Here is a 24,708-nt window from a genome sequence, read left to right as displayed (position 1 = left end):
AAGGCAAAAGCTTAACCACTGAGCCACCCAGGCATCCCTTTATTTATTTATTTTAGAGCTAGGGAGTTTGAAAGAGTGGAGAGAGGAACAGAGGGAGAGGGACAAGGAGTGGAGCCCAGTGTGGGGCTCAATCCCATGAGCCTGAGACCATGGCCTGAGCCAAAATCAAGAGTCAGAGGCTTAACTGACTGAGCCACTCAGGTGCTCCAGGGTGTCCTCATTCTTGATGATAATTACAGTGTTTCTGACTTCTATGTCTTTGTGCTGTACTCTCGGCATAGCTTTTTTGTTTTAGAAGTAAACTCCATATACAACAGGGGTTCAAACTCACAACCCCAAGAACAAGAATCACATGCTCCTCTGACTGAGCCAGCCAGGCACTGTGCTTTTGGTTTGGGATGTTCTCCTAGGGGCACACTTCCTGGATTTGACCCCACCTGGCCAGGGGCGGGGAACACATTCATCTCATGCGTCATTACTCTCTAAGGGTTCTAATCTCTCACTCTAAATGTACTGAATGCTTCCCTTTTTTTGTGCCTTGATGTATGTTCTTTTGTCATGAAACCTGTAACACTGTATTGTACCAGTTATGGTGAATGGTATGGCCATTCCTTCAGCTTCCCACAACACAGACTGGGGCTTCATCCTTGAGTTATTAATATTCCTTACATCTCATATCCAATCATGTGCCAGGTTTGGTTAATTTTCTCTTCCATACTTTGCCTTGCAAGACTTTATATTATCAAGCCCCTGGCCACTGACACCTCAGTTGCACAGGCTACCTGTATTTCTCAAAGTTGCTCTGCAGGCTCTTGGCTCAGAGCCTTTGAACTCACTTTTCCATCTGCCTGGAACTCCATTTTTCCACACGTTCTAGTGAATTGCTGCCTTTTTCCCCTTCCTCTGCTCAAATGCAACAGTAGTTCCATTTTTTCTCTATTTCTTTATTCTGAATTATTTTTCTTCATGAAACAACTGATTGTTCATCATAGCAACGAGTCACAGTCAAAACCAGTATTAAACTTGTTTAATCAGTGATTGATTACAAAAGTACACACATGTATGAAAAAAAAATTCAGTAACATTCCCTGCAGTCCAATTTTGTAAAATCAAGTAATCAGCCACAGCTTTAGTCCAGTGAACATTTCTGAGAGTCTGCCAGTCAGAAACAGTCTTACTCTGATAAACACATTTTTATAGTTAAAGTTAACACTCCAGCTTCTACACTTCACACTTTTCCAAAACCCTATGTAGACTTTCTTTTGCTTATAAACTGTCTTCCAAACTCAGCCCTCCCTTGCCTAAGCAAGCAATAAATTAAACATTGTTTTAGACATTGAGTGATAGACTCTTTATCAGGATTTATGATCACCTATGATTACATGATATTTTTGTTATCTGTTGGTTTATTGTCCATCTGTGTTAGAACATAAGCTCCAAGATGACAGGCACCTTGTTGCATTATTCCTTGCTGAAAATTCATGCTGACATAGATGCCCAGTACATAATAACAACGTCATAAATATTTGTTGAATGCATCCATCTTTAGAGTAGGAATATCTGCCACTTAGCATAATATCCCCACTGCCTAATATATTGCCTAGTATATAGAAACAATTCTGTAAAATATTAGTTATATAAGTAAATGAATACATTCGTTGACCATGCATATTCTAAAGTATTTTTTAGGGATATCCTTGAAGTAAACCCATGATTATTCAGAAATCTGTGCATCCATATACATAGGTCTTTTTTTAAAAAAATATTTTATTTGTTTATTCATGAGAGACACAGAAAGAGAGGCAGAGACACAGGCAGAGGAAGAAGCAGTCTCCTTGCAAGGAGCCCAATGCATGACTTGATCCTGGACCCCAGGATCATGCCCTGAGCCAAAGGCAGACTCTCAACTGCTGAGCCACCCAGGCGTCCTCACATACATAGGTCTTATATATTCATCTCTTTCTTCAGAAATACACTAGCTGAAAAGATGCCCACCTGCCTATTCAACATATCCTTTTGGAAAACTTAAAGGAATGACAAAATCACTGTTTAAAACTGAATCCAGGATCTTTATCCCCAAACCGGATCCTCTTCTAAATTTCTCTCTGTCAGTAAATGGCAAAAGCCAGAAATCCCCTTTCTTCCTCTAATCTTCAATTTCAACCCAGTATCAAGTAATGGTCATTTTACTCCCTAAATATATTTCTGCTCACTTCTCTCCCTTTACACGAGTGCCACATGTCCAAGCTACCAATAGCTGTCACCTAAACTATTTTTAGTAACCTACTAATTGGTCCATGAGCATCCTTTCCTGCACTCTTCCCAATCTAATCTTTAACCAATTAACTCTTAAGAATGTTCATCAGATACTGATGAGACAGAGTCTAGAATCTTTAACATGGCGTACTGGCCCTTTTCATCCTCCTCTTGTACCATATTCCCCTTCACTATCTAAACTTTAGTCACTGGCTTTCTTTAAGTCATATGAGATTGTCATGTCCTTCTCCTGCCCCATCACAGAACTTTTTCAAATGTTAACACCTCAGCCAAACACATTCTTCCTTCTGCTCCACTTATTCTTCACATGTTAATGGTACCATCACTCCCTCACAACCTGACCAAGCCAAATACCTCTGCTGTACTTAGTACCTTGTCTATCTCCTATAAATACTTACGTTTGACGTCTAACCTTTGTGTGTGCCATTATTGGATTAATGTCTTTTTGAACCATAAGCTCCACCAAAAGCAGGGGTACCATATTTTTGGCATATAGGAGGGAGTCAGCATATATTTATTAACTGAATGAATGAATGGGAGGTATTTGAAGCTGGTCACATCTTTCCCAGTACATCTCAGAATAAATGGGGTTGGAGCCTGTGTTCTGAGAGTGTAGTGGGGCCAAGGAGAGGTAGGTAGTAAAACAGAAAACTGTGATGTACAGAGGACCCTCATTCTAGAGCTGCATGCTTTTTCCTGAAAATTTTACTGAAGAGCCAAGTCTTATTAGTCTCTCATGGACTCTCATGTTTGTGGGAAAGGAAAAGGGAAAAAACAGAGCACAGAAGATATGGAAAGATCAGTTTTATCTTTAATGAGGGAGAGGAGACAAGATGGATCTTAATTTGTTGTAGTGTGCAATTCAGGAGCAAAGTGTTACGGTAGGTTTTTTTGTTTTTTGTTTTTTTTAATATAGCCAACTTTGATATAAGTGCTATAACCTAAGAAGCCTTTTATCTTTAGGGAGTCTCTTTTTAGAAGTAGGGGTTTAAAACTTTTCACTAGTTTTAGGAATCATTTAAATATTTTTTAAAATCCAAACGTTTGTCATGTTAAAATATAATATTTATAAGTAGCATTTTTCTCCCATTTTGCCGCACAGTAAGAGTGTCAAATGCTGTTGTTGTGACCTCAATTACAAAAATCTTTCACTTTAGAAATCAAAAGTACAAGAAGAATAGATAAAAGCAGATTCATCTTTAGGAAGAAAATTTGGGGGAAAAAACAGGGCGCCAGGCAGTCTTCCACATACTGTCTAATTTTCCTTTGTTTTTACTGCATTTTGTTACCCCACCGGGAATTCATATGAAGCATGGTGCCTGACGTGTAATAAGCCCTCAGAAAATGCCAGCTAATTTTCTCCATTTTATTAGTTAATAAACATCAGCCATAAAAATGCCACTTCCTTTAGCTGGTTATGAATAAGTCACACATACATTAGTTAAAATGATGAGAGGGGAAGAGAGGAAACACTGCAGTCCCCTCAACTGTCACCAAGCTCTGCAAAGTAACACATAGGAGACCTGAGAAGTTTGAGACTCTAGGACCGATCTCCTGATGCATGGCTAGCACACAGCAGGGCTAGGCTCAAGACAATGTCTGTCACACGCAGGACTGCCATTTGCTTCTGTGACTGCATTGTTCCAATACTCAGGTCATACTAGTGACACTGAAAGAATGGATGGGACCACCAGAAGAAAGATTGGGTGGGATTTTGAAGCATGGTTATTTTTTGGTGGTCAATGCTTGAACGATTCTGTTCCACCAGTTGATCTTTTATGGTTTGCTGAAGCATGCCAATGGAGGGGGCTCTCAGAAAACGTGCTTCTTTCCCCCTTTCCATCTTATACAACCTAAAGCCCTGACCCCAGAACCCCGGACTAAATTGCTATTTGTGGGCTATCTTGGGAACTTAACTGACATATATAGAGTTATTTCTAGATGAGAGGTTCCCAATTCCAAATGATTAACTTAGGCTTGGAACACATTTCCATCACTAAGCAGGGGATTGCCTGGAGTTTCTCTGAACACCTTTATAAGTGGATAGAAATTTGGGTAGTATTTGTATCATTCTAAATTAGAGTCCAAATGGTTACATGGTGCTTTGTTTAAAACAAATCTGTTTCCTCATTTTGAAAAGGGAAGAACTATCATCATTCCTAACAAAGAATTCTGAAAATTTCTTCTTATGTGGGTGGGCTTTGGACATGAGTGGATAACTAGGTGTAGTTACCTAGGGGACTCTGAAAACGTTAAAGCATAAGGCATTAATTAATTGAATTGACCGTATGCCCTGACTTCTATATTTGCCTCATGTGTTAAGTTTTTATTTGTTTTTGTTTGCTTATTTTTAAGTCCTGGAATAAGTACATTTTTCAGAGCCCCAGATCCCTTTCTTAACTGAACTTTCACTATAAATAGATAAAGTTCCTGCTCTATACCACTGCTTTTACTAACTTAGAAGTCTATTTATATACTTACTTAAATCTCTGGTGTGCCTTTGTGTTTACAGCATACTTTGGTTTGTAAATATTAGCTTCTTTATGGAAATATTAGTTCCTTACCACTAGAACAAATTGATTTCATCTATCTTCCTCCTCATCTTTAAGTATATTATTTATCCAGGTTTTCTGATATAAAGTGAAAATCTCACTACAATAAGATTAATAAACAATGTCAAAAGATTAGTCATGAAATAATATTTTAGAAATCCAGTCCTTTTGATTAGTAACCAGCCTTAGTGCCAGAAAAACTTCAAAGTGCTCTCTAAACATTGAATTTTCATCAGTGATGCTGCAAGCCTTAGTTCTCATCTTTCATGCTTACCCATGCAATAACTTCAAAAGGATTAAAAAGAAAGAATGACAATCTCTCAAAGTAGCCCTGTACTCGGGCCAGTAATCTTGTCTTTAGCTATCACGCATTTACAACCAGATAATTGCTTCATTACATTATGCTTTAATAAATATAATAATTAAACTTGTTAGCAAAAAAGCAAATATTCAAGCCATTTAGAAATGAAATCCAGAGCCCAAGGGATTTCTAGAAGAAAATGAAAAAGAGTTAGACAGCGTCAAATATAGACATCTTCAAAGGGAAAGAGATCACTTAAAGTTTCCTTTACTTACTGAAATAGTTTCTTGCATACTTTATTGTTTTTGTCATCTTGCTTATTATAATCCAGCCAGTGAATGTTCAAAGAACATAAAATCCTACAAATAAATAAACTGAATATGAGTGAATTTACAAAAATATGACAATTAAGATCAGGAGTCTCACAGGGAAGCTTTGATTGTATAAAGCAATCATGTTGCCCAGTGGTTGTTCCAACAACATGCAATTTATCAGTAGGAGGAAAATCAAAAAGGTTTAAGTTTGATGACACTTACACGTCTAGTTTTCAGAATACAAGTTACTTGAAAATCTTATCTGAATCAACAGAGTATCATCTGTCAAAACTTTGGGTGATCAAGACAGTGCACACTTCGATTGCAGGGCATTCTGTGTCAGTGCAGGACATTGTAATAAACACTGATTTTTGAACAAGTATTACATAGATCATCATGGACTCTGTAGTTAGTAACAAGGTAGTCATCTCAGGAAGTACTGAAAGCTATATCACAGGAGTCTGACAAGGGGTAGTTAGAGATGTAGGCTGTGGAATGGTAGGGTCAAACTAGAGGAAAACCAAAATTAGGTAGTGTTTGTGAATTTTGCTGTTTGGATCAGGGAGCAGCTTTCTGACGGTCTCTTTCTCAGTACAAGGTAACAAAATAGAGACAGCATTTAAAACATAAAAACATAATTCTTCCTATCAAATTATATTTAGAAGTAAGTGACTTATCTTGGTAATGCATGTTGAAATTGTTTTAAAAGCTCTATTGGCCAAAAAAAAAAAGGAAAAAAAATAGATGGGAGCGTTAGATATTCTCAGTGAGTATATTTCTCCCTCAGACAACGGAGTTAAAAAGTTATCTATTCAGATGATTGGGGTATTATCTGGATCAGTGCTTCTCCAATTTATAGTACACAGTGAATTGTTTACAGTAAATTTTTACTGATTATAAGTGGGTAGGCTGGATTAAAGATGATCTGTTTTTTAATATAAACACTAAATGTGGAGCTTAATCAGAAAGGCTAAATTAAAATTTTGGGGAAAGGTTTTGTGTGTGTGTGTGTGTGTGTGTGTGTGTGTCTATGTGTGTTTGTACATGTGCATGTTTGGAGGGATTGGTGTTGAAATGCTGAACGATCAAAAATGGGAAAGGCGAGCAGGAAGTGGGAAATTAAAAGCTTTATCAAGTGGATAGAGGATAATAAGCAATGGAAGAAATATTAGGTCATAGGCAAGATTGACCGGAATTGGTTAGATTTATAGATGCAAATGGGAATTAAAGGTGACTGCTTAGTAAGTGTAAAAACCTAGTGCTGTACATATATGAATTCTACCTCTTACCAATGATAGGGAACCAATAACTTAAATTCCTGAAAAAAAATATATTCTGTATTAGACCCTAAGTACCTATCAGTAATGTCACTAGGGAATTATTTTTAGTTCATCTACTTCCCAAGTGTCTTTAGAAAAAACCAAATACAGAGAGCAGCACACATTGATAGAACCGTAAGATTTAGGATCCTAAAACTCCAAAGGACAACAAAATATGAGAGGAAGAATGCAGGGTTATTTTATAATTCCATGAATTTTTGTGAAAGCACTGACAATGCTAAACAATGAGGTAGAGATATGAGGAAAAATAAGGAACAGGAGATGGCCAAGCATTTGGCACAGGTGTTACTTGACTTCTGTTCTATCGCCAATCTCCACACCAAGAAGAAAATATTTCTAATGAAATTATAAGTTGGAAAAAAAAGGACAAAGACTTAATATCTTTGTAATAATGGATACCTGTTAACTCATCCCTGTGAATCCATGTATCCATGTTCATACTGGAAGGGCAAGACTGTACTTTCCACATTCTGAATGTTACTTTAGTTCATTGTTAAATGATGAAACAATTCTAACTTTATCCAGGATAAAGTGACATTTACAGATTTTTTAATGAAAGAAAAAATAAGCCAAAAATCGAAATTGAAATTGAAAGGGAAGGGTAACTAAGGTTTCAAAGAAGTGATGAGTAGGATGTTGACAGGGCACCCATTCTTGAGGAAGAAGGTATGAGAGCCAGTGGAGAGCGTTGCCGGCTCCTAAATTCTGGCTTCTGAAGAGTTGGTGGTCCCAAAGTAGCCTTCTCTGCATAAACCTCCTTGGGGTAAATGCAGTGCTGTGTAGATGTAGTGAAATGCCGGGACACCTGCACCCCAATGTTCATAGCAGCAATGTCCACAATAGCCAAACTGTGGAAGGAGCCATGATGTCCTTCGACAGATGAATCGATAAAGAAGATGCGGTACATATATATAACGGAGTATTACTCAGCCATCAGAAGGATGGATACCTACCATTTGCCTCAACATGGATGGAACTGAGGGTATTATGCTGAGTGAAATAAGTCAGTTGGAGAAGGACAATCATCATATGGGTTCACTTGTACGTGGAGTATAAGAAATAGTGAAAGGGACTCTAAGGGAAGTAGGGGAAACTGAGTGGGGAAAATTAGAGAGGGAGACAAACCATGAGAGACTCCTAACTCTGGGAAACAAACAAAATGTTGCAGAAGGGGAGGTGGGCGGGGGAGTTGGGGTAACTGGGTGACTGGCACTGAGGAGGGCACCTGATGGGATGGCACTGGGTGTTAGACTATATGTTGGCAAAGCGAACCTCAATAAAAACAAATGAAGAAAAAAACAAAAAGAAAATGCAGTGCTGTGTAAAATGAGATTGGCACCACAGTAGTTAACAAGAAAAGGGAAACAAATCACTCATATTCTTTAAGACCAGACTTACAAAGAGAAAACAAGCACCAATCATCGCTGCTTTGACCGTCACATCTAGATCTGCGGGAACATGAATTCCAAAGTTGTCAGCATTGGTAAAGACATCATTTACAAATCCTGACCAGTACTTCGAAATCTTCCCAATTGTAAGCTTTTCGTTAATGGTCTTCACCTGTGAAAAGAAAATAAGCGATGTTAAATCTGAAGGTGAAACAAATGGTCTTATGTATCTTAGTATATTTGCTTCAAGAGAGACACAAATCATTTTATTCATCATCTGTGACAATTCCGTGTCATTCATTCCTTTATACATAAGCATAAGTTTGTAGATTTAACTTTAGAGTCCAGAAATGTTGCTTTGCTGACAGTTATCTAATCCATGTTAATTTTTTTTTGCTTTTGGTATGCAGATTGAGAATATAATAGCAATAAATAATTAGGGCCCGGCTACCACAAGATGGCAGCAGGTACATAGTCTCAATTACATGGTCTAACCTTGAAGGTAATTTCATTACCTGAGGTCCAGATTTTAAACCTTAATTCTTCAGTAGGAAAAAAAAAAGAAAGAAAGGAATAGAAAAATAAAATCTTTTTGATAAAGATTTTAGAAAATATTTTTGGAAGAAATTAATTTCTAGGTACATTGTAAGCTTTTTCATTGTTATTGCTAACATTTTATAATTACTAATATATTTAAATATTATCAGTCATTTCTTAATCTCATTTTTATATTATGCTTAAATATTTATTCGGTCATTCCCCTGTAACTAACCCTAAGTCCTATTTTTCAGTAAAAAAAAAAAAAAAAAAAAAAAATCCTCTGGGCAAATGTGCCACCCAGGAAATTCAAACTAATTTGACATCAAAAATCTGTAGTCCTTCTCAGCTAGTAGGAGTCTACAAGTCAATGTTATCAACTATTTTGCTTGCCCTGTTTCTCATTCAAAGGCTGACAGTGATTCAATATAAACTTTCACTTTCTGTATGGCAGGAGAAGATAGAAAATGGAGAAAGTTACTTAGGACATTCATTCCCACAAATACTAAAACTTCTTTTTTCTAAAGATTTATTTATTCAAGAGAAAGAGGGTGACAGTGAGACAGAGCAGGAGCAGGGGGAGGGGCAGAGGAAGAGGAAGAGAGTGAAGCCGACTACTGAGCAGGGAGCCTGATGCAGGCCTGGATCCCAACATCCTGGGGTCAGGGCCTGAGCTGAAGGCAGACACTTACTCGACTAAGCCACCCAGACACCCCAATACTGAAACTTTTAAGTGTCAATCATAAGGCATATTTGTATCCTTTAGGTTCTTTTTTTTCTTTCTTTCTTTCTTTCTTTCTTTCTTTCTTTCTTTCTTTCTTTCTTTCTTTCTTTCTTTTATTTGAGAGAGAGAGTGAGAGTGCACCCATGCACACATAAATAGGAGAAGGGGCAGAGGGAATGAGGGAGAGACAAGCAGACTCTCCACCCAGCAGGAACTTATCCTATAGTCTTAGGAAAGCCATGCTGAGTTATTTTGGAGTAGAGCAAAGTTAGAACAGCTTCCTTTGCAAAATTTACATTGTAGTCTGGGTGAATAGTCTTCCCTGAAGTCCCTCAAACCGAATGTCCTGGGTGGGATATACATGAATGTATAGAGAATGAAGGAATGAATAACAAATTTACACTTTAGATTGGATCTCCTTTGCCTAAAATATATTTCTAGGAAAGGCTGTTAAGATAATTTATATTCTTACAATTGAATTTGCAACTACATATTGCTTTTTAACATTGAATTTACACAAATATGTTCATGTAGGTATAGCTTATTTTACAAAATGAAATTAGCAAGTCTTCTGGCCATTGCTTCTAAATTAGTGATATTTTAATGGACTGTGCTTCTTAGATGAGCTCTGAACTGAGATATGTAACCACCAGAGCTATAGGAAAGAAGATATAATTTAGGGTGATTCTAAACTATATTTCCTTTGTACCATGGGTGCTGTAATTCCATATAAACCAAAAATTTTAGGGGCGCCTGGGTGGCTCAGTGGTTCAGTGTCTGCCTTCGCCTCAGGGTGTGATCCCAGGGTCCTGCGAATGGTCAATCTGATAGATGGAGTCCCACATCAGGCTCCTAGCAGGGAGCCTACTTCTCCCTCTGCCTCTCTCTCTCTCTGTGTCTCATGAATAAATAAATAAAATCTTAAAAAAAATTTCAGTATGTCTTTTAAAAAGAATTCTTGAACTTGATATCTCTGAAATTATGAGTTGTTATTGGCATGTACAATATGGGTTTATTACGTTATTTCATAAATATATTATCTTCTAAGTTTATTTCAGAGTTATTTCATGATTTGAATATTTTAAAACTGAAAAATCAGGACCTAAGTGAAAACCCTTCATTCTGTCATCCATACCTCAAAATCCACATCACCAAAACAGCCACATGTTGCACAAGGACCAACAATTTTCAAAATATCTTCTTTGTTTGCATTTTGGATCGTGAATTTAGGCAGAAAGGGGTGCCACTTCTGTGCAACATAACCAACTATTGTACCAGGAGGGGCTTGGATTTCTAACTGTAAGAAGAGATAATAATAAAATAAGATTTTTCTCAGGTCACTGGGTTTTCATTTTACAGCAATGTCAACTTGCTTCTAAACAGCAACTTTCATGAAATTCTTCTGTATTCTACAAAATATTCTAAATATCTGCTTCCAAGGAAACACAGCAGGGGCTTTTTTTTCTCATATTTTATACAAAGAAATTCACTATTTTGATATATATTTGGCATGACTCACTCAAAGTCCACGTCTTTAATCTTCTTTCCCTAAAGAGAACCTATCCTAGAATTGTTCTCTGAGCCTGGGACACTGGCTTCTTTGCCAGTTTGTTTTGTGTGGCAGTTGGTCGAGGACTGAAGCTGTTTCCCAGGAGGTACTTCAAATCTCCTCCCTCTTTTGTGTTGCCACAACACACATCTATTTTTATCCCTCCCTTACCAATGATTAGTTATTCAGGATTTTTTTCCCTTCAGGCTGTCAACTTCTAGCTTCTCTGTTCAATTAAAAACAAATGCTTCTTGTGCAGGTTCTGTTTTGCATACCAATTTCACTTCCTCCAAAGTATTATAGACTAGCAATTGCATTTTCAGGCTTCACTTTAGGATTTTACTCCATTCCCTTCATTCTCTCCATGTGTTTATTTCCCATCATATTGTATTTCAACATACTTATGCGGTCAAATCCCTTGTGAAATAAGCTAGAGGTGGGCAAGCATAATGAAAATTGTTTGCTTTTAAATCAAACCAACTCCTTATAATCGGTTGACCTTTTATCTTTTTTTAATTTATTATGTTCATAGTCTCATGTGTATCTCTCTAGCATTCTTGGGTCAACAAAGGTGGTTTCAACAAGAGTGCTTAGAATTATATAGATCTGACTTGTCAAATCACTAAGTTGTAGACCTGAAACTAATGTAAAATAGTGTGTCAATTATACTTAAATTAATTTTAAAAAACCCTAAATAGAAAGAATTATATAGATTTATTCTGGGATCACTTTTCAAATAATTGGTTTGATTTTGACAAAAATTGGTAATGGGTATCAGGATACATCTTACTTTTCACTGGGCTACTCTGAAATAAAACATCAATTATCAGAAACCTTCAAATGGATGTTTTATCTTATACTGACTACACCATCTTAGAGCATATTAAATCTCATATCCTCAGTAGGAGGATGAAGTTTCTGGGACTCCGTATATGAGTACTTTCACCATTTTATCACTTAGCTAGGAAATTGCTTACAGATGTTTGGAGAATTAGCTTTAGTATATAATGCTAGAAACTTCTTCAATTAACCCCATCCATATTAATATTTTTTCCCATTGTGCTAAGTAGAGTACTTACACGTATGTCCTCAATAAAGAAACTTTTTTTTCTTTTTAAAAAAATGGGGTTTGAATAAAGACAGAGGGTCAAGCCCCATTCATGATAGTTCATGGATGTTTAAGTTACCTCCAACCCCTAAGCCCCAGTTTCCTCAATTGCTAAATGTGGAGAGTAAAACCTATTCTTTCTAACTCATAGAGATGTTATGATATCAAAGACATTAAAGTAAGTAAATGTTCCATGTCGACTTAACTGCATTATGCCAATAGAAAGTTATTATTGTAGAGCTATTAGATAATGATGAAAATCTATCATACATTAAAACAATTAAATGACTCCCTTCAGAACAATAACATAGTCTTTGTCAAAGTTTGAAGTTCGTCATAAAAAGATGAATGGGTTGTGAAATTCTATACTAAAAATAATACCTCACCAACAGAACACCTCGGAAGAGTTTAGTATTAGCACTTTCTGATCTTTGCTACTATTAGAAAACACAAAGGGTAGATGTGCTTGATGGTGGAACTCATAGATATTACAATTATATGATTAATACAGAGATTCAGGGAGATGTGTCCTATTTACACAACCCTTTAGCTGTCTACCAATTCATGGAAGCCACTGTAGCTTTTGGTCAGAAAGGAAAACAACAACAACAACAACAACCGGTGAATTACCAAATCCTTAAGCTTTTCTGATTCTAAAGGAGCAATCTAATAATTCAAACAATTGAAAAGTGAATGGCCTTATGGCTTCAGATCAATGCCATTAATTAAACAAATTATTGCTAATCTTTTCAAACATAGAAAAATAAAAGTACACCCAATGACTAACCTCTTGCAGGTAGCAAGGGCACCAGCAGCTGTTACATCTCAAGGGTCTGTTTACCGTAATCACCTCCCGACCTGAGTTATCTGTGATCTTCAGAGTGCAGGATCGCAGCGTGGAACAGAAAGTACGATTGAAGCAGATGCTTTCCTCCACTGCAAAGTAAATTCTTTGTCCCAAGCTGTTTTTAATTTCATATTTGTTGGAGGTCTCTGTGCCAAGTATCACTAAGGGAAGAAAAAAATTCATCAAAACAATGCTCTTGCCTAGTATCAAATCTTTAAGAAGTAGTGTTATTAAAAGAAAATAGTCATTAATTATTAAGTATATGGCATGTTTTTCACCCAAATCTTCTTGCATGCTCTAAAATTTGAAGACTAAGCTATGGAAATCAAAGTCAACCAAGAACAAGGCTGTACAATGAGTACATTTTGATTCCAGATATATGACCTACTTGATAGATGTAGTTCCACTCTCCAAGTGAAGAAACAAGTCTGTAAAGAATCAAATCCTCAAATAATACTTCTATCATTGCTGTGGAATTTACTGGGACAACTCACAGCATAGTAATGATCTTTAAGATTTGTATAGCAGTATACCTACAGCTGCATGCTATCCTGCTATTACAATTTCAACTTATTTTAGATATAATATAGAATATTAAGGACAAAATACTCAAGCGAAATGAATTCAGTTAGTCATCATTGTAAATCTTTGTCAAATAACATACCATCTGATTATTCATTAGTGCAATGATAAAACATCACATTTTGTTCAATGGATTTTTGTTATTTATTTATTTATTTATTTATTTATTTATTTATTGTTTTTGTTTCAAGTTTTGTTTAAATTCCAGATAGTTAACATGAAGTGTAATATTAATTTCAGGAGTAGAATGAGTTTTTGTTATTTAGTTTCAACCTTGATTTCCATTTCTGAAATTATTAAGAAAATAAATTATTAACAACCATGGAAGTGATAAAATATCTTGTATTATTTTAAGAGAAAAATAATGTTAGATTCCTGATAACAAATTACCAAAGACTTGGAGAGTTTTATGCTCTCAGGTTTATCTACATCAGACTAACAATTTACTTTCAACGTTTATTTTAAACAGTAGACCTACTGATCTTTTAAATTTTATCCTCAACACTTAATTTTTTATGAGATATTTAAATATAACACAATTACTGAAGCCTAAAATATTTGTAACAGTTCTAGTTAAGTGTAGAATATAATATACTTACTTCCAAGTAGCTCCACCTGCTGGTGTATAATTATCAGGTCTAACTGTTAAAGAATGACAAAGGAAATAAAAAGTGTTATATCATGGTTTGAAAACCTTCGGAGATACTACTGTTAACCTGTTTGCCACATGAAATTTGGTGATTTCCATGTTCTCTACCAGGAAAATGGTTGAAAACAACTCACATTTTATTTTTTATTTTTTTAAAATATTTTATTTATTTATTTGACAGAGAGAGAGAGAGAGAGCACAAGCAGGCCGAGTGTCAGGCAGGAGAGGGAAAAGTGGGCTCCCTGCGGAACAGGAAGCCCAACGTGGGGCTCGTTTCCAGGACCCTGGGATCATGACTGAAGCCTAAGGTAGACGCTTAACTGAATGAGCCACTGAGGCACCCATTTTCTCATGAAAAAGATATATTTTTTATTCAAGTAAATTTTTAAAAAAATTACAAGAACCCTGAAAATCCCAAGGCCGAATTGCCCAGAATAAGAATAGGAATTGTTGGTTAACTTTGTGTTCTTTCTGTGATAAAGGGAAAAATGAGGTACTCTTAGAAACAATACTTGGAGAAGATTTTTTAAAGTCTTTGAATAATAATGCCTAAAAAGTTTTAAAACTCACTTTTTAAAGCAATGATTTGAATGCCTGGCCTCTCCTTTCCAACCTTCCTAACTTCTCTTTCACTCTCAACTCAATCCTCACAGTGATAAAATGTCTTTGTTAAAGCTGAGAGAGGTTATTCTACAAATTGTTCTCTCACGGCTTCCTTTGGACTAGACAAAAAAAACCAGCCAGAAATCCTACTGATGCCAACAAAATACCATTTAAGCAGAATAAGTTTTGCCACTAACAGCTGACATGATAAAATTTGCTTTATGTCATTAGAAATGAAGTTAATTTATAAAGTACCCATAGATGAGAAATGACTATATTAAAAAAGTGTACAATGCAAATTTTTAAAGGAAATAGTAAAATACATTCTTAGAATGAATTTTTTTTCACTAAGGTAAATTCATGAACCTTGAAGACCACTGTCTTTTCCAACACTTCATTTTCTATTTTGCCTCTTAATTTCTTAACTGTAGTCCTCCTTCATTAATAAACTTACTGGTAACAAACTGAAATATTAGTAATATTAGGTATTGATTGGGCATCACAAACCTGGAAAATTTGAAGTTACATTATTTCCTACATTCTCCTTGCTTATCCTGAGATGCCAGTAAAACTAATGTCACGTCCTCTATTTAAATCTTATTATTGGTAAGAGAGTGCATGTGGCTTCTTTTTTTTTTTAAGGTCACAGAAAGTATTTTCCATAAATAATTAGTGATTTAAGATATTCTAAAACCTATTCCAACAATAATGGAAATTTTTAAAATATTAAAATCAGTCTTTTGTCGTGTCCTATTGTTAGTTCTGTTCTCTTTTGAGGAAAATGGAGGATGAAGAGAAGCGAGAAGTCACAAAGGTTATCTGCCATTATCTAGCTGTGGTTCCCTTCGTGGTAACTAGGGGCAGAGAAGAACTATGAGGGCAAGACTGAGGTTGGAGTCTGGGAACTTCATGTTAGTGCTACAGATCAAGTTTTAGTCTTGACATTTAGAGACTGTCAATTGAAATCCACTCCATGTTGGAAAGGGAAGTTGTAACCCTCTGCTTTCTAACAATAGCAGGTGTTTAATAGTGGCTAACATGAGGTAGTCACTGGGGTAGATATTTTGACATAGTGTTTGATTTAATCCTCCCCAAAACTCAGAGGGTAGACATCGTTACATTGTGAAGAAACAATCCCAGAGAGATAAAGTAGTTTGCCTGGGATTGCAGAGTTTGTCAATGGGCAGGCTGGGATTTTAAACCCAGATCGGACTACCTGCAACCAATTCTGACATGGGTTCTACTCTCTTGTATTGGCATCGCTAAACTAATCTTACGAACTGGGATAAACAATTCTTAAAGTGATACTGTGGAACTTCTGAGTAGCTTTTCTTCCTATTTTCTCTCCCCCTTATACACACCCCAACCTCTGTGATAATATTTGATTTGATCTATCTCTGTGGGCAATCCCCTTGGATTTGAGGGTCTTGTTTTGTTCTTGCAGTTTCCATTAAGTAGTCCTGGGCCACTTATAAACTATGGTTCAAAGGAGCCCCTTCCACCCTTTGCTATTAATTGAGGGGCTAGGAATTGTTGGAAACTTTAAACATACCAGATCATATAATCAGGTGTTAGGGCAAGTAAAGAACTCAAGTATGAAAACCATAGAATGGAAATCTAATGACAGCTTTGCATATATAGCTTAAGAATAAATTCTCATGTATAACTTATCAGGTTTACAGATATCAGTGATTCCATTTAATATATGTACTTCAAAATATATTTGATCTATGCATATATCTTTGTAGACTTGAACTCACTACTCTTACCTCTGGGTGACTAAATTATAATTATCCTTTGACACTAATAGGATAAAATGATATTGATTATAATGAACATGTTAATCCAGAGAGAAAAACCTAGTTTATTCTTAGGTTTAGCTCTACATGAACAACCTAAATGTGTACGCACACACATCCATATATGTATATTGCACAGGCAAATATATGCACATATCCACATATGTATACATATGCATATGTGCATTTACATGTTACATAACTGAACATTTTCAAATTGTTAATGGGAACAAGATTTTCATTAGTCATTGGATGGACTTCATTAAAGGAGAATAGATGAATTTTTAAATTTTTACTTTGACTTTTTTAATTTAGAAGGATTTTGTGTATTTTGTATATTTTCCTGTTTATTGAAGAATGTACTGTTTTCAGATGTTCATGATTTTATTTAATTCTTATGGTTTTTAGGAAAAAATTAACACCTAAAAATGCACTTTATGTGTATCTCCTACAGACTTGTGGTGTAAGACATTTTAAAATGCTCGTTTATCCTGCTATAAGTACACTGCTTTAGAGCAAGCAAGTGTTCTTTTAGTCTATGGTGAATAAATTACCTTTCCCTTTGAAGTAAAAGAGTCACAAATTTGTGGCATATTTTTATTTTTCTGAAAGAGATTACCAAAGGTATATGTCTGGAAAATTGGCTTCATTTTAGAACTGAAGCCAGTCGGTTCATATCTCTATTTATGGAATGCAAAACAAAAAATGTATTCACGTCAAGCATCTGGCTCCGGGTGTGTCATCATTCGTGGATGGAAGAAGAATATGTGATGACCATATGTGATCATCAAACCTCAGCCCTCTGGCACTGGTATATCACTTTTATACTTGGCAAAACCTTGTCTGACAACATTCCCAAACAGCTTGCAGCAGTTAATCAACTCTAGTCAGCTATTACAGCTGATCCTTTCTGCAGATGGAAGATGGTAGGTTAGCTTTTCCAGCTCTTTTACATATCTCCCTGAGCTCGCCAGTCTCTGAAGTATATTTGTCTGCCAGTGGGTTTCTGGAGAAGGCATCTGCCATTATAAACATTTTCCCAGGAACATATGCTGCATGCAGCTTAAACCCTATCAGGCATAACAGAAAATCTCTTGTACCTTAAGGGAATTAACACAGAGATTTGATTTTGATAAAGGAGATAGACTTTATAGTTTGAAAGAATGCCAAACAAGCTGCAAATTGCAGCAGATGTGCTGACATCTCAATATTAGTGTATTTCTAATCTTTTGCAGGATAAAATACAAAAGCAACAACTATGTTATATATATGTATTATACATATAATACATATATATGTATATATATTTGCTCTTTATGTGCCACATGGTTCAGATGATAATATTTCTTGATTGATTTGTTATAAGGCTTGAATCACTGCTCACCCTCCAATGACTATATCTAATACCAATATGATCTTTTAAGCAAATCAGCTTGGAGATGCAACAGTATCAAAGACAATGAGGTTGACTTGGTACCTTGCTTTCCCTTGGATTTATAGCTACCTTTTGAGATTCAGTTGAAGACGCTGAATTCTCAGATCATTACGGAAGTCTCTCCTGAGTACTTAGATCCTTAACAACCTCTCTCTCCTCTACGCACCTGCACACATTACAATTGTGTGTTTATCTGGCTTTGGTACATAGCCTTGCACTGTTTGTCAACATTTTTTGCATGCCAATTAAGTTGCAGAATGTTTGGGTTAGAGGGACTAGGTTTTATGCTTGTTATATGTCTTAATGATAGTGAGTACTCAATAAATATCCTTTAATTAAATAGCTGTAGGTGACTAGACATGTTAGACAATTCCTTGAGGATGCATTTGCTTATATCTTGAGCAATGAGCAGAAGGAGGATAAATGTGCTAAACAGCTCCATCAAAAATGTTTAGTGTCATACTCTGCCAAATAAATAAGGAAAATAGAAGTGGGAATAAAAGAGAACAAGTTTCTTTCCAAATAATAGAGACTTTTTTATCATAATTTCATGATTTACAGTGCTTTTCTCACTTCAATAAGTGGTTTGCTGAAGTCCTTCAACCTTGGTTGAAAAGCAAGAAACCAAATCTGTATTCATTTTAAGGGGCGAGCGTGTGTAGAAATAGAGAGATAAAAACACCTGACTTAAATATTCTAGACCAGGAGGGAGACTGCCTGGCAGAGGGAGAGCTGGCTGCCACACTTGGTTCCCTGGGTTGGGAAGTGAGATGTGAAAGCTGCGGTCAGGGTCTGGAGCTCCAGGAAGAAAGCCAGGCAAGTCTCTACTTCTTTGGTTCTGTGCATCTGAAAGAGAATGAAAATCTCAGCCCATATTTAAATTTAGGCCGTTTCATTGAGTTTTTCTCACGGTATTTGTTACGCCTGAATTCAGAGAGTCAATGATCTCCTGCATTTTCCCTATTGCCATCCCTTAACCCTAAGCCAGAGAATAAGGAAGGCAAAAGATGGCTAGTAGTAGTTGTGAGAAGATGGATAATTGGGCAAGAAAAATGATTCCATAAATATATTTTCTGAAGGCAAGTTAAACTCCTGTTCAAGGAGCTAAAAAATGATAAACTCCAAAAGGAAAAGAAATAGTAAAAGGAACTAGATATTCTCTACTCATAAAAGGATAAACTTAGACATCAGTTTTGAGTCATAATTATGCGTTTCAAGGCATATTCTCCCTTTCTCAAATATTATGAAGGTACCTTGTATTTGCTGAGGATATTTTGTCTCTTTTTATTTTTATTTTTTAATTTTTATTTATTTATGATAGTCACAGAGAGAGAGAGAGAGAGAGGCAGAGACACAGGCAGAGGGAGAAGCAGGCTCCATGCACCGGGAGCCTGACGTGGGATTCGATCCCGGGTCTCCAGAATCGCGCCCTGGGCCAAAGGCAGGCGCTAAACCACTGCGCCACCCAGGGATCCCTATTTTGTCTCTTTTTATCAGTCCTACTGCTATGACTAGTTTTAATTCAGTGGTCCTTACTCTTCAGGCCATACCAGAAGCACCTGGAGGGCTTGTTAAAACACAGATTCCTGGGTTTCTGCTTCAGGAGTTGGGGTAGGGGTGAGACTTGAGAATTTGCATATCCATTAAGTTCCCAGATGACCTAATGCTGCTGCTCTGACCATGTACTTTGGGAACTCATGGCTTAATTCTATATACTGTGAAAATATTCAAACTAATCTATGAGCATAAGGGCAGTATAATATCTAATGAAGCTTTGATTTCTCAGTATTTTGTATAAAAGCATCCAAACATTTTTGACAGCATGAATCCCTTTGTAGTTTACCCAATATTACAAAAGATAAAGTGATTACAGAAGTCTATAATGTCTAGCATTGATTTTTTTAAAGAGAATCACCTGTTTTCTATAGTATTGCCAGGTAAAAATGTTACTGTTTCAGTGATTGGTTAGGTTAAAATTTAGAGATTCGCTATTTATCCTGCATTAGTCTGGACCGTGTGTAGTATCATGCATAAGATGTAATTATGCATGAAAAAAATCTTCTTTTTAAAAAATATAAATTACTGCCTTTCTACTGTTATTTTTCCTTTTTCTTTTCACATGATTGCCATTTAGATTTCTCCCTCTCCCTTCCTTAGATACCATTTTTTTTCAAAGACTATCAGAGTTTTTATGCCTCATCCTTATTAATCCATAATTATTTGAGTCCTCACATTTGCATTCATTTAGTTTGAAAACACTATGCTGTCTTAGATTGAGCGTAGGTATGGATCAAGTTTCGTGATAGGTATTTTCAAATATTAGAGGGGGCATTATGAAAACATAATTCATACTATTCTGAAGACATATGAATGGGGAGGGCAAGGAAAACAGTTGCCAATAGGAAGTTTATAACAGATTGAAATCTGCACACAGATTTAAATAAGTATTCTCACTGTATATAAACTAAAGTTGGAGTGATATCCATATAATTCATAGTAGATTAGAATGGTCTCTTGGTCTCTCCTGAGTTCATGTAAGTTGTGTGTATGTGAGGGTGTATTTTTCAGAATCTTTTAAATCTCTAAAAAATAAATTTGAAGAAAGGTCTGAGTTTCCTTTGGAGATAGTAAATTCCCCACTATTAAGATAATTCAAGCAAAGCCTGAATGAGTTCTTGGAGAAGGATTAAAAAATAAAATAAAATAAAATAAACTGGTGAAGAATACATGGCTCCCAAGGATTGGTCCTTTGGACATTGACAAACTATTTGCAGTAATTCATTAAGTTTGTGTATACGTGTGGTGTTAATGAAAAACAGTTGCCAGGTGATTCATTTATTTACTTAACCTTCAGGTTGTAAGAATAGATGACAATAGGTGTTTAAGTTGGTACTGGTCTGTGACATTTAGAATTTGGACATGGTTGTGTTAGGACCATATGGAAACACACTTGTCATTTGATCTCATTAAAATAGAGCTCTATATATGAGCACCTGGGTCGCTCAGGTGGTTAAGCTGCTGACTCCTGATTTCAGCTTGGGTCATGATCTCAGGGTCCTGGGATCAAGCACCAAGCCTGGACTCTGCTCGGTGGGGAATCTGCTTGTCTCTCCCTTTGCCCTCCCCCGCCCCTCTTTTTAATAAAAGCAAGCAAATCTTTAGAAAATAAACAAATAAAATAGAGCTTCATACCAATAATATTATAGCAATTTGCTTCCACAGGCCCCATCCTGAACCTCTCAGATCAGGGCAGGCAAAAAGCACATAGGCTTAGGTACTCCTCTTGCTCTGGAGAAGGTGGCCTGAATGGAACCTCAGGCAGTAAACTGGGGAGAAAGACTGTGTAAGACCATGTCTGATTTGGGAGAGAAGGTAATGACCAATACGGCAACATCAACTAGAAATAATAACGCAGAACAATCCTTTCTTCAGTTTAGTGCCAAAAGCACTGCTGTCATGGACTTTCAGAGAAAGATAGGGGCAAAATTATGACCTAGGGAAAACTAGTTCGTAATGATAAAATGTTATGCTAGAAGTTCATCCTGGGTATGAAGGTGTGTCACTATTGACCAAAAAGGGAACTTTATGAGGGGCTGGAAATGTTCTATATCGTAATTTTATGGTAATTATACAAGTGCAACCTTATTTAAAAAATCATGAACTTAAGTTTGGTGTTCTTTATGCATTTTATACATGTTATCTTTCAATTAAAACACATATAAGGATCAATTTCTAATAAAAACCAGCAGAAGATTATTAGATTCTCTTGTCAATTTTATTATTAGAAACATTAGCAAATTACTCTAATTATCTTTTGTAAGCTATGTTTGCCATTACAAAGTGCAGATTATTGAGTGTCTTGTGAGTGGCTCTACATTCCAGACCCAGGTCTTTGGGTCCTTAGACCTCACAGCAGGTCCAGAAGCAGTGATGCATTTGGGACACAGGACAGATCATGTTGAAAGTTGGAATAGAGTCTCAGTTGGAAACTCTTGGTACCGTCATTGTGATATCACTTGATTTCTTTCTTTCTTTCTTTCTTTCTTTCTTTCTTTCTTTCTTTCTTTCTTTCTTTCTTTCTTCTTTCTTTCTTCTGATTTTATTTATTATTTTATTTTATTTATTTATTCATGAGAGACACAGAAGCAGAGACATAGGCAGAGGAGAAGCAGGATCCCCGCAGGGAGCCCATGTGGGATTCGATCCCAGGACCCCAGGATCACGATCTGAGCCAAAGGCAGACGCTCAACCACTGAGCCACCCAGGTGCCCCCCACTTGCTTTCTTTTCTGAGATTTCAGTATATTGGAGCAGATTTTAAAGATAGCTGCTGTTCAGTTTAGATCATCCTGGAAACTTCTGTCTTTCTTGAACTTAAAATTTGGGACCAACTTTTTTTTGTTTTTTTGACAAACTTGTTCTTAAATTATGTTTATTTATACTAAATCAGGAGAGCCCAGACCACACAAATATTTCTTCAGTTCTAATGGCATCCAGTATTCAGACTGTCCTTTGGTTTAGTGGTGCTGTGTGCCTAAACTGCCGACAAAATGTGTGAAATATCCAATTGTCCTGTATTCCTTGGGAAAATAATAATTATCAACATATTCATGGACCAGAGGACTTTCATGATGTTGTGAATAATGTCCTGCAACATATTTGAGGAAAACGGTGTACAAGAATATTTTAGGTAAATAATGATGATAATCTGACTTGCCTCTCAAATCAGACTTCTCATTCCAAAGGAAGCTTCATTTTCATTTCCTCTAAATAGAATAGAGTCTCTAACAGATGTTTTGCTCACTAAATAATTTGAGTAGGTTGCAGTAGTATTAATTTTCCACCTGAAGTTTTGCCTCTAAGTTTAGTAACTCTTTATCATTACTGAACATCACTGCCTTTTTGGTAGATTAATCATATTTTGATCTCACTATTGCTTTCCAGTCACAAGTTTCTTCAAAGACTCAGACCACCAGATAAAGAAGGAACTCCTTTGAATTTCTATCTGGCTTTGAATTTCTATCTACTCTTTTAAAAATGTATAACTAGCTTATAAATATTTCACATACTCGGCAACTCTTTACCTTACAGGCTACAGTTGTTGCTGTAACTCTTATAAAGTGTTGAAGTGTTTTGGATTAAGTGTTAGTGTCAGTCTTAAATGAAAGAAAAGACTTGTCAAGATTTTTTTGTTCGCCTTCAAATGTAAAAATGAGGCACACATATATTAAAATTCATGATTTTGTTGTTTCATGTATATATTTTACAATTGGTTTGAGCTTTGCCAGTGACACTCAGGGACTGGTGTACATTAAATGTTGAAGAAAAAAAATGAAGATTATCTCCTTTGTTCCATATTAAATCACATCCAAAAGTGTGTTTTGATAAAGAAAGCAAATAAGCCTACATGCTTCTTTGAATGTTTCATTAATTTAATTTAGGATATTTTAAATTGGTAGACTCTATTATCCTATTTGTAATTAGGTTAAAAGGTTTCCACCAATTATACTAATCATAATTCTGCATGCTAAAACTTTTTATTATAGGCTAGAGTTTAATGGTTTGGTCTGATAATGGAAAGAAACACATTATAATTTCATTTTTATATAATTTCACAAGTGTTTTTAGTGAGACTGAAACCCATTACTTTCAAAAACAACCATATCTCTGGTCTTTTTAGAAATTTTTTAAAGTAAGAGAGAAGAGAGTACTAATGATATTTATGCAGTTTCACAAATTTGAGGGATAAATTCCCAGTCCCCCTGCCACAAACTCCCTTATTAATCTGCTTATTTAAATTACTTATTTTCTGTTTGCTTTTTTATATATATAATTTACTATCAAAGAAGTTTTGGAAGTTTTTTGCTTCGTAATTCAACAATATTTACTTCTAGTCTATTAAGTTTATTAAAATTTATCAATAAAACATTGAATTCTTTATGATAAATGGATGTACACACATTTTAAACAAATTTAAAAGACTGAGCTATCCTTTAACACTATTTAACTTATGCGTGAAAAGTTTTCTTTAAATCCCTTTAAACTTGGAATATCAACCTGTCCTTGTGTTTGGCATTAAATATTGCCCTTCTAAATTCTGCTATGCAGCTTTTCTTATTAATTCACTATATTTATATTCATGATAACTAAAACATTGTTTATATCTTAACTTTTACATTCAATCAGATAGTTTTTTTTTTAATTTAATGGAACAGTCCCTTGAAGTTAAAAATTCCAGTGTTCAAAAAGTGATAAATGACAGGTTTTAAAATATCAATCTCACTGATTGTAACATCCCTACCACTGAATATTTTTAGTCATAAATAAGGACAAATTTATTAGCTGGCTATATTTACTCTTACCTTTAGAGGCCATGAAGATGTCTGAGTCACTTCTTCAAAGGCAGCCAGGTTAAAAGAACAGGCTTTTCTTGTTGCAGCAAGGAGAAAAAACACAGCATGCATAAAACTTCAGAAGGTGTCTGTCTACTTCATGTCAGCTTACAAATAACAGAGGAAGGGAGTGCCTTACTGTTTCCAGAGTGATGTATTTTATCACTTTGGACAACAGGGGGAGACGAAGCTATCACCAAAGGTAAACACTACTCAAAGCATCCTCTCTCTTGGTAGCTGAAGGAACAATTTAGAGATAATAAAAACAGGAAAGGAAAATATGCAACACTCATTTTAAGAGTCTTGTTTTCA

General features: G+C 35.7%; 1 protein-coding gene across 2 annotated transcripts in view; it reads right to left on the bottom strand.

Moving 5' to 3' along the window:
• Positions 1-1,012: 1,012 nt before the first annotated feature.
• Positions 1,013-24,708, bottom strand: part of PLSCR5 (phospholipid scramblase family member 5) — a 30,135-nt gene continuing 6,439 nt past the window's right edge. The window contains exons 2-9 of one of the 2 annotated variants that reach the window (XM_077864775.1): positions 24,367-24,433; positions 18,688-18,851; positions 14,119-14,161; positions 12,878-13,098; positions 10,569-10,730; positions 8,183-8,344; positions 5,406-5,489; positions 1,013-5,319 (exon numbers count right to left, since the gene is read on the bottom strand). In XM_077864775.1, the coding sequence (XP_077720901.1) occupies positions 5,451-5,489; positions 8,183-8,344; positions 10,569-10,730; positions 12,878-13,098; positions 14,119-14,161; positions 18,688-18,851; positions 24,367-24,379 (804 nt within the window). In that variant the 5' untranslated portion in view covers positions 24,380-24,433 and the 3' untranslated portion in view covers positions 1,013-5,319; positions 5,406-5,450. Of the gene's footprint in view, positions 5,320-5,405; positions 5,490-8,182; positions 8,345-10,568; positions 10,731-12,877; positions 13,099-14,118; positions 14,162-18,687; positions 18,852-24,366; positions 24,545-24,708 lie in introns of those variants that run through there. The other variant, XM_077864776.1, reaches the window with a different exon arrangement.

The sequence above is a fragment of the Canis aureus genome, chromosome 22 (genome assembly GCF_053574225.1).
Source record: "Canis aureus isolate CA01 chromosome 22, VMU_Caureus_v.1.0, whole genome shotgun sequence".
Taxonomy (NCBI): Eukaryota; Metazoa; Chordata; class Mammalia; order Carnivora; family Canidae; genus Canis; species Canis aureus.
Note: the sequence above shows the minus strand (reverse complement) of the source record. Positions and strands in the feature narration are given on the sequence as shown.